Source organism: Malurus melanocephalus, unplaced genomic scaffold (genome assembly GCF_030028575.1).
Source record: "Malurus melanocephalus ecotype Western Australia unplaced genomic scaffold, MMel_1.1 scaffold_476, whole genome shotgun sequence".
NCBI classification, from domain to species: Eukaryota; Metazoa; Chordata; class Aves; order Passeriformes; family Maluridae; genus Malurus; species Malurus melanocephalus.
Window position 1 is genome coordinate 488,506 of NW_026623708.1, and position 12,209 is coordinate 500,714.

At 40.1% G+C, this 12,209-nt stretch overlaps 1 protein-coding gene across 1 annotated transcript in view; it reads left to right on the forward strand.

The window, feature by feature from the left end:
* Positions 1-9,888: 9,888 nt before the first annotated feature.
* Positions 9,889-12,209, forward strand: part of WARS2 (tryptophanyl tRNA synthetase 2, mitochondrial) — a 39,866-nt gene continuing 37,545 nt past the window's right edge. Inside the window, exon 1 of the mRNA XM_057380892.1 lies at positions 9,889-10,030. Coding sequence (XP_057236875.1) covers positions 9,977-10,030 — 54 coding nt within the window. The 5' untranslated portion in view covers positions 9,889-9,976. The remainder of the gene's footprint in view (positions 10,031-12,209) is intronic.

Sequence of the window (12,209 nt, forward strand, 5' to 3'; positions counted from 1 at the left end):
CTGTTTCCATTAGAATGAGAAATTGCTTACAAGAGCCAGGTATTTCTTTGAAGTAATCTTGTTTTACTACAAAAAAGTCCCACTTCTTGAACTAACAGTAAGATTGAACAAGAACCCGTTGCTTTGCTCATTATCTCAGATCTGCTTGCGGTTTCCTTGATTGTCTTTCAAGACCATTGTGTATTCACTTCATTTCTTGTACYAGAAGAAATTTTGTACCAGATTTTTTTTTACTTTGCTCCCTTCCTTCTTCCTCGTGCTTTCCATTGTTTCAATCACTCTAATTGATCCTCTGACCTTGCATTCAATGCTTATTTTGGGGCAGTGGACTCCATTGTTTAAGCTATTCCTAAACTCTGTAAGTCAGTGTGGAATGCGACCAGCACACCTAGCACTTTGAGAGGAATTAATGGTGATACCAAACCAAAAATCTGCCTCTCAGCTCCCAAAGTCACATTATTAAATATACAATACCAGTATTGTATATTTATTGTATATACTTACTGTCTCTGTCAAGAAGTTTCTTCATTCTAGATCAATCACTGCTTTCAAAGTAATTACTGTCCCTACTCTGAAGAGCAGAGAATATATACTAAATCTTTACAGATCAACTTTATCAATTTAATTAGCAGGATACTGAAATGGCCATAGGCAGAATCATAAAGGGGTTTGGTGTCACTCTGTGGCAGGGTTAAAACTTCTGCTCAAGAAGAAATTTTCTGCTATGAAGAATAATGACAGCAAATGACTGTTCATCCTATGGAACTGTAAATGTATGGAGATCTGGAGGTTTATGTACAAGGGATTTTAATAGATTACAGTTTTACTTGGGTGAGTATGCTAACTGTGATTTTAATTACCTGAACAGTTTGAATTCCTGTTAAGAGAGGTCTTACCAATTTATTTCCCTGACTCATAATGCTTGTTTTCAAAAACAATATCTCAACATTCCTATGATTTGGCTTGCGCAAAATTATTGATGATATTTGCCCTCAAATTTTGTGATCTTTTAAAATATTTTCTCTCACTAAATGCATGTTTCAGAGGCAATAAAATACTCTASAGTTAGATAGTGTTTGCAAACTCAGGCATACTTTGTTGATGATTCTTTACTCTCCAKGAAAAAATACAGTGTACTCTCCTCAGTACAATGCATGTGGTTCGATTACAAACTTTGCAGTAATTTCAAAGATGTATTTGAACATATTGGTTTACTTAGAGATTAAAAATTAGACACCCATTATTAGACCTTTTTTAATGTCCAATCCTGTTAAAAAATAATATAGAGCCAAGTTTATGAGGAAAAAGGCTTCCCAGTATAAAGAAAGGGAGGGTAGGAAAACATCATATTTTAATAGACAAAATRCTTATTATTCTGTGACAAAAATTGTTTCCTATTAAAAYTGTGAAATAAAAATTTTGTTCACTKAGTTTTTGAGGGGGAATCAAGGCAACTGTAAGAGAGAGGGGCAAAAAGGACTTCAGCTGTCCCTAAAAAGTGGCTCGCACAAAGGTAGAACTCCTTGTAACCTTGCACAAACACTTTATTTCATGTGCTTCTTGTAATGAAGCTGGTTTGGCTTGGGTATTTTGCCTTTTGCAAAATATTATTCTGCAAAAGGTATTCTCCTTTTCCCCTAAGGCATGGCTGAGAGGTTCTTTGGTGGACCACTGGGTCTCCTCATGTGGCTGCTGCTCCCCCGGCCACGTTGAGAAGGTTTTTCCACATTGTTCCCAACGGGATCTGTGTTTTTTGATGCCTTTTTCTGATGCCTTTTTCTGATSCCTTTTTCTGATGCCTTTTTCTGATGCCTCACAGTATAGACAGCCACTATCTCCCCCGAGGGCAACGGCAGTTTCTGTTTCACCGAGAACAATGGATGATGGTGGCCGGTCCAAAAGGGAGCAAACTCTGCATGGGGGAAAAAAACAACAACAAAAACAACAAAACTTTCAGTTACAAAAAAGCAATGGTAAATATGGCCATTCATATGAAGCCTCTGGGAGGAAAGCACCTACTGTGCCAGGCCCTGTTTACAAGCAGGCTGAGAGGAAGGTGGGAGGCAGCATTTTTGTCTTCTGGACCAAAGGGGAAAACAGCAGAACTCCTCCCTGGAGGAGTGATGGAAAGCAAAGCAGATATGTGTGCTCTCTGAGGCAGAGGCACAGGAGAAGAAGTGCCAGAGAAGAAGGTTTTGCTGTCACCACCAATAAACCTGGTGCTCTCAGCAGCCAGTCACTTCAGAGAGGTTTAAGTTTGGCTTACAAGGGCAGAAGAATCAGGTGGGCCTGGGAAATTCCTCGTATTTGTGGGATAAAGCCAAGATATGGGAATGCAAACAAGGGGGTATGAAGAATAATTGATGGTGGGGGTGACAAATCAGGAGAAAWTTGGAGTGCAGAAAGCAAAGGGGTGCTAGAGTCTGTTCCAGCAGCCTTTCATTGCTCTGGTGAAACAAAGCAGCTGCAAAGCCAGGCAAAGTGTCTCAAAAACCGTAGGTGGTTTGTGTTCCCCAGATGGGAACATAATAGTCAGAGCATAGCCATGGAAGTGCATATAAAAGGTAAAATTAAAAAAAAAAAACAACAACTTTGAAAAACTTTGTCTAGGAGTGTTATTAAATAATACATTAACATACACACGAGTGATATTTTTAGAGATAATTATAAAAACTCCGCATTTTATATACGTCATTCTTTCTAGAAATACACTTGGCTGTGCCATAACTACATATTTTGAAAAGAGTTTATTTTGCTACTTCATTATAGTCTTATTTTTTAGATTAACATAAAATAATCAATAAAGTATACATTTACTGGATGTTGAAATGTACTTTAACTGGATGTTAAATCATTACCACTTCAACAGGTGCTAAGCCCCTGATCTCATTTTAGCAATTTGCATTTTTGTCAACCACAAGGAAGAAAATAGGAAAATGCTGTTAATAAAGTTTATGGATGATACCCAGCTTGGTGGAACGATAAAATGCATTGAACTGGTTGTACACAGCTGGGTTGTTTGGTAGGAAGGGGAACTCCTTCAAGCAATGAGTCTGAACACACATAAATGGGGAAGGTCACACACCTGGAAACTAAAATACCTGTCACCCTTCCAAATTGTGGGACTGTGGAAAACACTGACACTGAAATTGATAGCAATTAGACAAAAAAAATTGAGTTCAGTGTAGCAGCTAACACTATTCTCAAACACATAAATGCTGTTTATTGTTCTATCTATCTGTGCATCATCTGCAAACATTCTCAGTAAAGCTTCTTTTTTTTTTTTTTTTTAGCAAATGGTTGAGTTGAAGCAGATGAATGGTAATGAGAATACCAATAGTATTTTTGGCGCTTGCCCTGAACAGAAGAGCTTGAAAAGTTGAAAAGATTAAAGAGTCACAATTGTAATATAAAATGTGTAAAGCCCTTTTTACAACAGTTTGGCTGGGAAAAAGTGGAAGTCCATGCTGTTTCTTTAAGAAACAAAAATAAAAAAAAATATTATAAGGGGAGAAGATATCTTAAAGTAAAACGTGTTTTAACTTRAAAAAACCCAATGAGGTTAGACATCTAAAACTGGAATGTAAAATTGGACTAATTTATATTGGAAATAGGGCATACTTAATAAAAACTGCAACAATTTATAAAGATAAATGATAGGGTTTACATCAATGTCTTTCCATAAGTGTCTGGTGCCTAAAGACCCACAATTTAAATGTAAATTAGGTGAACAAACCTCTCTGTACCCTATTCTCACATCTTAAGGATCCTTATTCCAASAAGCAGGATGAAGGATTCACTTCTTCATTCTTTCTAGATTGTCTTCTGAGTATCTTGGACAGATATGTAAGCCACAGGCAAATATTCACACTGTAATATATCCTCTAGAGAAAGTGATTAATTAATCCCATTAATTGCCATTGTAAACAGCCAACTGTGAGTTCCCTTACTAAACTGAACAACCAGAGTTACAAAGCACAGGTTCAGACTGAATTCCTACCTATTCCTGAATTTTCCAAATCTGTTTGCTTTTGAGATTTTCTTATGAGCAACTTCTTAATTTTGCCAAGCTTGTTTTGAAACTTTAAAGTTTTATTTTTCTTCATTTTTTTCCTTTTAATTCTACTATTAATATTTGAAGCTTTGAGTTTTTAATATATTCATGAGTATGGAAATACTGTCATTGGTTGTTTATACATGAAGGAGATTTGGCAGATGAGGGAAATAATAATAATGCTGCCCAAAGTAAAATTGTTACTTGGAGATGTGCTTCCACTTTGGAGAGGAAGAATCTCTGCTGCCTTCCAGCAAAAGCCTCTTCAGTGCCCAATTACAATAAAGAACCAGCCCAGCTGATGATTCCATCAAACTGTTTCCCAAATTTGTTCCAGTCCTACAAACAACAGATCTCTGGGTTCAATGGGATGAGGGAGAATATGAAATTAGTGCAATATATTTTGAGTGATATTTGCACTTATGCATATTAGTAAATTGAAGTTTGAAAAGGAGGGCATTTATGCAGGATAGGAAGGTCTCAGGGCAGCTTCTAAACCAATAAATTTCCTTTTTTTCAGGTCTAAATTCCTGTAAGAATACCAAAAATACATATCTGGCCCCAAGTGCTTCTTACATCTTTTCTCTCTTTTTCCAGTCTTGTGTTCTTTAAAAGGAGACAGACAAGGATGATACAACATCATTAAYTTTTTTCTTTGTGAAGTCTGTTGACATTGTGATTTGTTTTTTTTTCTGTGGATTTCATTTGACTTACACAGGGTAAGTATGTCCATTGACCATTTCTAATGACAGTCCCCAAGAACATTTATCTGGACAGCAATATTTGCATATAAAACACAGTTTCAGATACAAAAGACGAAAGTTATTAAAAGCATTGCTTATGTTACTCAAAAAAAAAAATTTGTTAAGCATTATAAAGATATAGAACAAGATAGCTCTCTGCTGGRAACAATGATTGAAGGTCTCCTCAGACATCCAGCCACTATAACTCACAGGAAATAATAGCAGAATTGGGCTTTCTATTTACTGCAGTAAAGCAACCTTGTCTATAAACTCCTTATTGCTGCAAACCAAAGGTGTGCGTCTGGGGAGGGCAAGATTTTCCCCTTGATGTTCCAGGACATGGAAATACAATCCTTTTTCAGACACAGATGTTTGCAATAGAAAACTTTCACTCYACTCTCTTCTGTTTTTAATCTGCTCATGACAGGAAACACAGATTCAAAATGAATGTAAAGAACACAGTCACCATAACTGATGATAATACAAAAGAACACATAGGAAAGATTTCTTTTTCTCCCAACATATTATAGGCAGAAAAGGTTTASAGATTTCAGAAGATTCTAGGTGTTTTTATTTCTCAGTGGCTACTAATASAGTGGTTTTCTATCAACTTCAGAGGATCCAGCTCTCTGCAATGCTTTGATACTACCAAGAGTTTCAGCATACAAGAGACAGTACAACTCTTCTTCATGCTCCCTGCCATATCTTCAGCACTTCCAAGTGACTACACTGCTAAAGCTTCACTGAACAGACAGATGTGTAAAAATGGCCAGAGATTCTTCCCTAGCATGTGTAAAATACAAAATGGAACAGGTAAGAGTCATTGATTCACCCTCTTCAGCCAGTTTTGCTGCTAACCTCTAGGTTCTCAAGAATTTCAAAGATGTGCTTTTTAAACTACGCCAACSTACACATCTCAAGTGAAGTTCTTGATGTGTGACACTGTGAAGGGTTTGACTGGACTGTTTCCTGTGCTGTTCAACCTTTTCCACTTACTCTATTCTTCACATCACAACCTACCTGCTCTCCCTTCCCTGCCTTCTCCAGTTTGCCTAAAATCCCCTTTCCTTGTTCTTTCATTCASACAGGACCTTGCTAAGGACATCCTTCACCTGAAAAACATTTGCATGTCTATTTGTGCAAATTCATTTACCACACTGTGTGTCATGCACTCTTTGATCTGTGCCCACTTTTTTTTACCTATGAGCTATTTGGACTGTCATCTAGTGCATGCAATGCTGTAGCAAACAATAAAAACAATTATAGTTACCCCTCCCACAAGCTACATTAAAATACATTATCAAACACTCAAAAATTGAGAAATGACAGCATCAACCCTGTGATTTAATTAATTTCCCTCTCTTCTTCTGTATAAATATTATGATACTGTCTCCTAGCTATATCATAGTATATTTTTTCTGCAAATGTCTTGTTTCATTGAGTACTGTTGTTTTTTTTAAATACTTTTTAAAATCCAAAACGGTGTTCAAATCTTCCTTACCACAAGATTGCTGTCATAATCCCTTAATTGAGTAAAAAGTTAGTCATTTCCTTCTACATTTTTCTTTATTTTTATCAGAGGATGTTGAATCATGCAATGGTATTAGTTAAATAATTTTGACAATGCTGACTTGAATAGCTATTACTCTATTTTAAAGATGGTGATAAAGCACAAAACAGCTTAAGCAACAAACATAAATCTTRCATGTTTAATTAACAGACAGATGTTCTAATACTTTAGACTTTTCATGTTTTTGTATATGGTATATTGGAAGCACAGCAACAAAAAAAATAGCTTTTAACTAGGAGTGCAAAGAATTTTGGACAATTTTTTCAGGTGAGGAACAAAAAATATTTTAGTGCACATGATTTTTCACAACAGCAAGGAATAAAGTCAGGTTTTTAAAATTTATTCAGCTTCTTGAACAATTCTTCCATTTTATGCTCTGCTGCCAAAACAACTTCTAATTTCTATGTTAGTTAAGACAAGGAATTTGTGCAAAAAACTCTCTACACATCCCTAACAGAACCCGCCAGGACCCTGTTCTCATTGTAGATCAGCTAAGGCTGAGTCCCATAGAAATACTGCCTCTTCGAGGTTTAATGGAAATAAAAGTGGAAAAAAAGAATCACAGACTTTCTGTTCTGCTTYTAGAACTTCCTGCATCATTACTAATTAACTGAGCATGTGCCTAATCTTAAATAATTTTATAGCTATTATGTGTAGTTTTTTCCCTGATTTTGTAATATCCATTTTTAAACATGGAAATCCAAAGTGGATTTAGAATTCTCTGAGTGATACCCCAGTACTAAAAAATTGAYTATTTGAGCTCCTGGACAGCATCAGCAAATAGATTTGCTCGTCCAACACAATCTCTAGATCTTTTGCAGAAGCACCATCTCCCACGGGACAAACACTGATCTGAAAAACTTGGTCTAAAACTCAGGTTTGTAAGAAAACAGTCAGTTTGGTGTTATTAAAAACAGAATATTGCACTGGTAATATTTTGACTGAGTTCTGGTTCACCAAAATTTCCTAATTTGGGCTCTGCAGCAAATTCTTCACATCTCAACAGTCTTGAATAGATTCGTAATGTGCATTGGAATAATGGGTAGGGGGAAAGTGTCTAGGAATAAAACATGAGAACAGTCAGAGGTGTTTCAGCAGCAGCAGGAAATGTCAGAGGACAATTAATATTAGTAATGAWCCTTTCTCCCCTCCTAACTTGGCTTTCTCTTGGGATGCAAGCTGTCTCATCTTTTCTGGGATTTGCAAGCCAACCTCCTTCTAATCTCACCCACCTTGCACACTCACAGCACTCTCTCTCCTCTCTCTGCCTGCACGAAGAATATCCCATGTTTATTCTGCCCCCACCACAGCAGTGGGCTTTTCTTGTGTTAAAGAGCTCCTGTAAATATTGCATTGATTTTTAATTTGTTCAGCTTTGGGTTTAATAAAGACTTAAAAGTAGTAACTCAGCCTCAGTTCTGGYTAAAGATTAAAAATCTAACTTTAATTCAACTTTTTACTTTGGTTTCAATCTGATTTTAAAACACACTTTACTGTAATAGACTCATACTATCTGCACCATCATGATGTTTTTAGCGTTATTTACCAATCTGTCAATATTTGTGTCAATGGCACATTTCAAAAATTATAAATTATTCAGTATCTGTTTCCAGATTACCAGCAGTTTACCATAAAACTCTAACAAGTACTTTTGAAGGCCCATCATCTGATCAGACCTTAGTCATTTCATGCATGTTTCTTAGAATATTCTGTGATACTAAGTGAAAAATATTATAGAAGTCAAAAAAGTATCACCTTTTACTGTTCTATTTATTAACTCAAATTCTAAKAACCTTCAAAATGAGCACTAATGCTTTTTAAGTAGTATTAACTGTATCTKCATTCTTTAGTTTTTCATTGCTGAATTCTACATAGCTTTTCTTATAAAAAAGAAAATGATTTTCTCATCATTTTGCCTCAAACCAATGTTCAACTTGCTGATTTATAACCATCCCTCACACCATCAGCATTTGCCTGATGCTCCACTCAGATCATATCTTCGCATTCATGGAGCAGCCAAAGGCTCTTGTCTAATCATTTTTTTGGTCTTAGGACTGGAAAATTTAAAAAAAATACTCAAATTTTCAGCTTCTTCCCTGGTGTTTCCCACGATGAGCTTCATGTCATTTTTGCCTAGTTATATTCTCAAAAACGGCTCACATATTATGGCTGAAACACTGGATAAAAACATCATGCAAAGATGAATATCGCACACATAAGTTTTCAGATCAAATCATAAAAAATACTTCTAATGATGACGCAAATATTTTTTTTTAAAAAAGTGTAATTTCTCGATTCAAGTTAGAGTCCTCAAAAAAAATTAAAGTCGATTTTTTTACAATCTGTATTATCACAGTGCCTGAGAAAGTAAATGACGATTATGCTCTTATGTACTAAGCACTCTTCATACACGGTTTTAAAATATAAAAATCGTCACTAACTAAGGCATCAAAGTGAAAATAAATAAAGAGTTATGTAAATTTACAGTGGGTTTAACAACTAAAACTGCTTCCAGATTTTAGCGTTAGGAACATTCCATGATAATATCCTCAGTGACGGGTTTGGAGTTGAACTTGGTAGAAATGAACCGGGGAGAATCCTGGCACCTTTCGTAGAGGAGCTGACAGGAAGGGCTGATGTAAAACTTCTTCAGGAGCATGCCAAACCTTGTTAGTAACTTCGGTGTTTCTTGCTTTGATTCTGTTACCTGGTGCAACAGAAGAAACTTGGGCACAAAGACGGATGTTAGGAAAATTAATCCACGAGCACCAGAGGTTTATGTCCAAAAAGGAGACAGAGGAGTCCCGCAACTTTATTCATGAATAAAGGGAGAGGTCATGGGCATTTCCCATGGGGTCTCTCAAATTCATAGAGGACGCAGTTCCCTCTTTTATCCCAATTTCCCGGCTGCAGTTCCCTCTCTCTTTCCCCATTGCTGAGGTACTTGAGAGGTACAGGCTCCCCAAAACACCTGATGAAACCCCCCTTCTATCATAAATTGCCCTCTTTCAATGTGTCTCTACTCTGGTAGTCTATTAACATAGTCTGGGATAAGTCAATCCGTGGAATTCCTATGGAAATCCTTCYCATTGTTTCTTTTTTATCTCCCAGTATCAGCCTTATCTCACCCCAGAGTCAGAGTTTGTTTGTAAAGACATTCCCTTCTCCTTTCCAGGACAAGCTGTGTCCCCAAAGGCGCTGGACAACAAACGCGGCTTCTGCCTCGAYTTTCGGGCAGAGCAGCGCAGATTGAGGGCAGGGAGTAGCTTTCTGTGGGGTGTTTTTGGTGTTTTCTGACTTTAGCTAGTTAGACATTTTGCAGCAGCGGCGAGGCTGCCGATCCCTCATGGAAAAGCTGCCGTGGGCACGGCCCGAAGGGTTCAGGAACCAAGGAAGCCTCTGAGGGGACAGAGGCCATTCCAAGGGCACCCCGAAGGTGAAGCAGCACCCATGAAAGGACAACCCTCACCCCGACAAGATCCCGACAGCAGCACCGCCCCTTCCCGGTGACCGCGCCCTCACAGCGGCGGCTCCGCCASCGCGCCTGCGGGACATGCGCGGAGCCTGCCGGGCTCCAGCCCCGCTTCCCTCCTCCATCCCGCCTTTGCTATGGCGACACCGAGCGGTCTGATCCGGGCCCTGCACCGCGGGACCCTCGGCCAGGTAACCACCGGCCTGGGCATGTCGCCCGTCGCTTCCCGGTGTGCCCGGTTTAGGGACGAGCCCCGCGCTCCGGGCACGGCCGCCATCCCGCCCGGTGCCGCGGGCCGGCTGTGCGCATGCGCGGGGCGGGGCTGGGCGGGTTCCTGCCGCCCCTCAGAGAGCCGCGCTCCCGGTTCATCCCTTCCGTGTCCCATCCCTTCCCGTCCCTCCCGTGTCCCGGCTGGTTCTCGCTGGGAACCGCGATCCCGGCCCGTCCTTCCCGTGTCCCGGCTGATTCTCGCTGGGAGCTGCGTTCCCGGTCCGTCGCTGCCGTTTCCCGCGTGGTTCTCGCTGCCCCTCAGGGAGCCGCGCTCCCGGCCCGTCCCTTCCGTGTCCCGGCTGATTTTCGCTGGGAGCCGCGCTCCCGGCCCGTCCCTCCCGTGTCCCGCCTACTTCTCTCTGGGAGCCGAGTTCCCGGCCCGTCCCTCCCGTGGAAAAGCTTTTCCCGTGGAAAAGCTCCCGTGTCCCGCCTGGTTCTCGCTGGGAGCCGCGTTCCCGGCCCTCCCGTGTCCCGTGTTCTCGCTGGGAGCCGAGCTCCTGGCCCGTCCCTCCCGTGGAAAAGCTTTGCCCGTGGAAAAGCTCCCGTGTCCCGGCTGGTTCTCGCTGCCCCTCTGGGAGCCGCGTTCCCGGCCCGTCCCTCCCGTGGAAAAGCTTCTCCCGTGGAAAAGCTCCCGTGTCCCGCCTGGTTCTCGCTGGGAGCTGCGTTCCCGGTCCGTCCCTCCCGTATTCCGGCTGGTTGGAGCCGTGTTCCCTGCCCTGTCTGTCCCTCCCGTTCCCCGCTGGTTCTCCCTGGCTCCTCATCCTCAGGGGCTTTGGCTCCGTGAGGCGCTCGGGGAGCGAGAGAGAGGAACGCCTGAGCGTTCGAACGCTGKGGTTCCGCTGGGCGTTGATGCGAAATTTCACCGTTGGTCTTTACTTCTTCCCCAAAACAATACCGTCTGGTTTAAAATGCAGCTGCTGGCTACAAACTCCTTCCTTCTGCAGCAGGAAAGAAAAGATCAAAACCGCATAGGTGTGTGAGTGGATGTATGTCAATCCACTCACCTTGGTACTTGCACGACCTCAGTGGGGTGTGGTAGTGTTTGAATTTCTTTAACACATTTTGGATTTTCGTTGTAACCATAAGGAGCCTTCCCTCTTCTGGTTCCTCCCCATTCTATTAGAAAATTTAAATAAACAACTGACTACATTGATTGTGTTTGGTAGCATAACCCTGAGCCAAGTTGGGTATATTCAATGACCTTGTGTTTGTAGGCAGCCTCCTTCATAAAATTTTATGTCTGTGAATGGCTTGCTTTAGAAATTGAAGTCTTTATGTAGCTTGTAGCCTTGCTTTTAAAATTAGTGGAAGAATTTGATGGCAATGCTAACGTTGCATCATTTTAGAGGATGTTTTCCTTAGCTTTTTCATTAAAATCTTGCTCTTTGCATGTCATCCAAACCTGAAGGGTAGGGTATGTTTCAATAATGGAATACATTATTCAGAATGGGTGCCAGGGTACATATGTCTCATGTTACTTGTGAGAAGAAATAGAGTAAGTAGAAGATCAAAGGTGCCTTTCAGTTTCTTGGCATAATCTGTATTGTCTGTGAATTTGCAGTAAGTGAATTCTGTTAACCTCAGCCATGGAACTGATACTCAGAGCACATCAAGCTGTGACACATTAACAAAAAGTTGGTGTATGTACTGGTGAATCTGGATAAACTACACGTTGCAATACTATTTCAGAACCAGGATTTTAAAAATTAAGACATCAAGGCATATTTCATTACTTTCTAAAACAGCTAATACCATGCAAATAACCTGGAGTCTGCCCTTTCTGTTCAGGAGGAGGAGTGAAAGCAAAAGAAGAAGAACCTGTTATGCCATATGAAGCTTTGATAACTGATATTTTACTTAGTAACTGTGTTCTTTCTACTAGCTGTTAGTTTGAGGCAGAAGTAAGGCTTCTACTTGTATTTTTTTGTTTCAGAATTCTGTTGAATTGTAACAATATAGAAGATCTAAAGAATCTCAATATGGAAACACCCAAGTTTATTGAGTAGGACATGTCGTAAGGTGCTTTGATTTAATTTCGCTTATATATGCCAAGATTTCTAATACTTAAAGTTTGAACAGTTACACTGTCCCTGTAATATG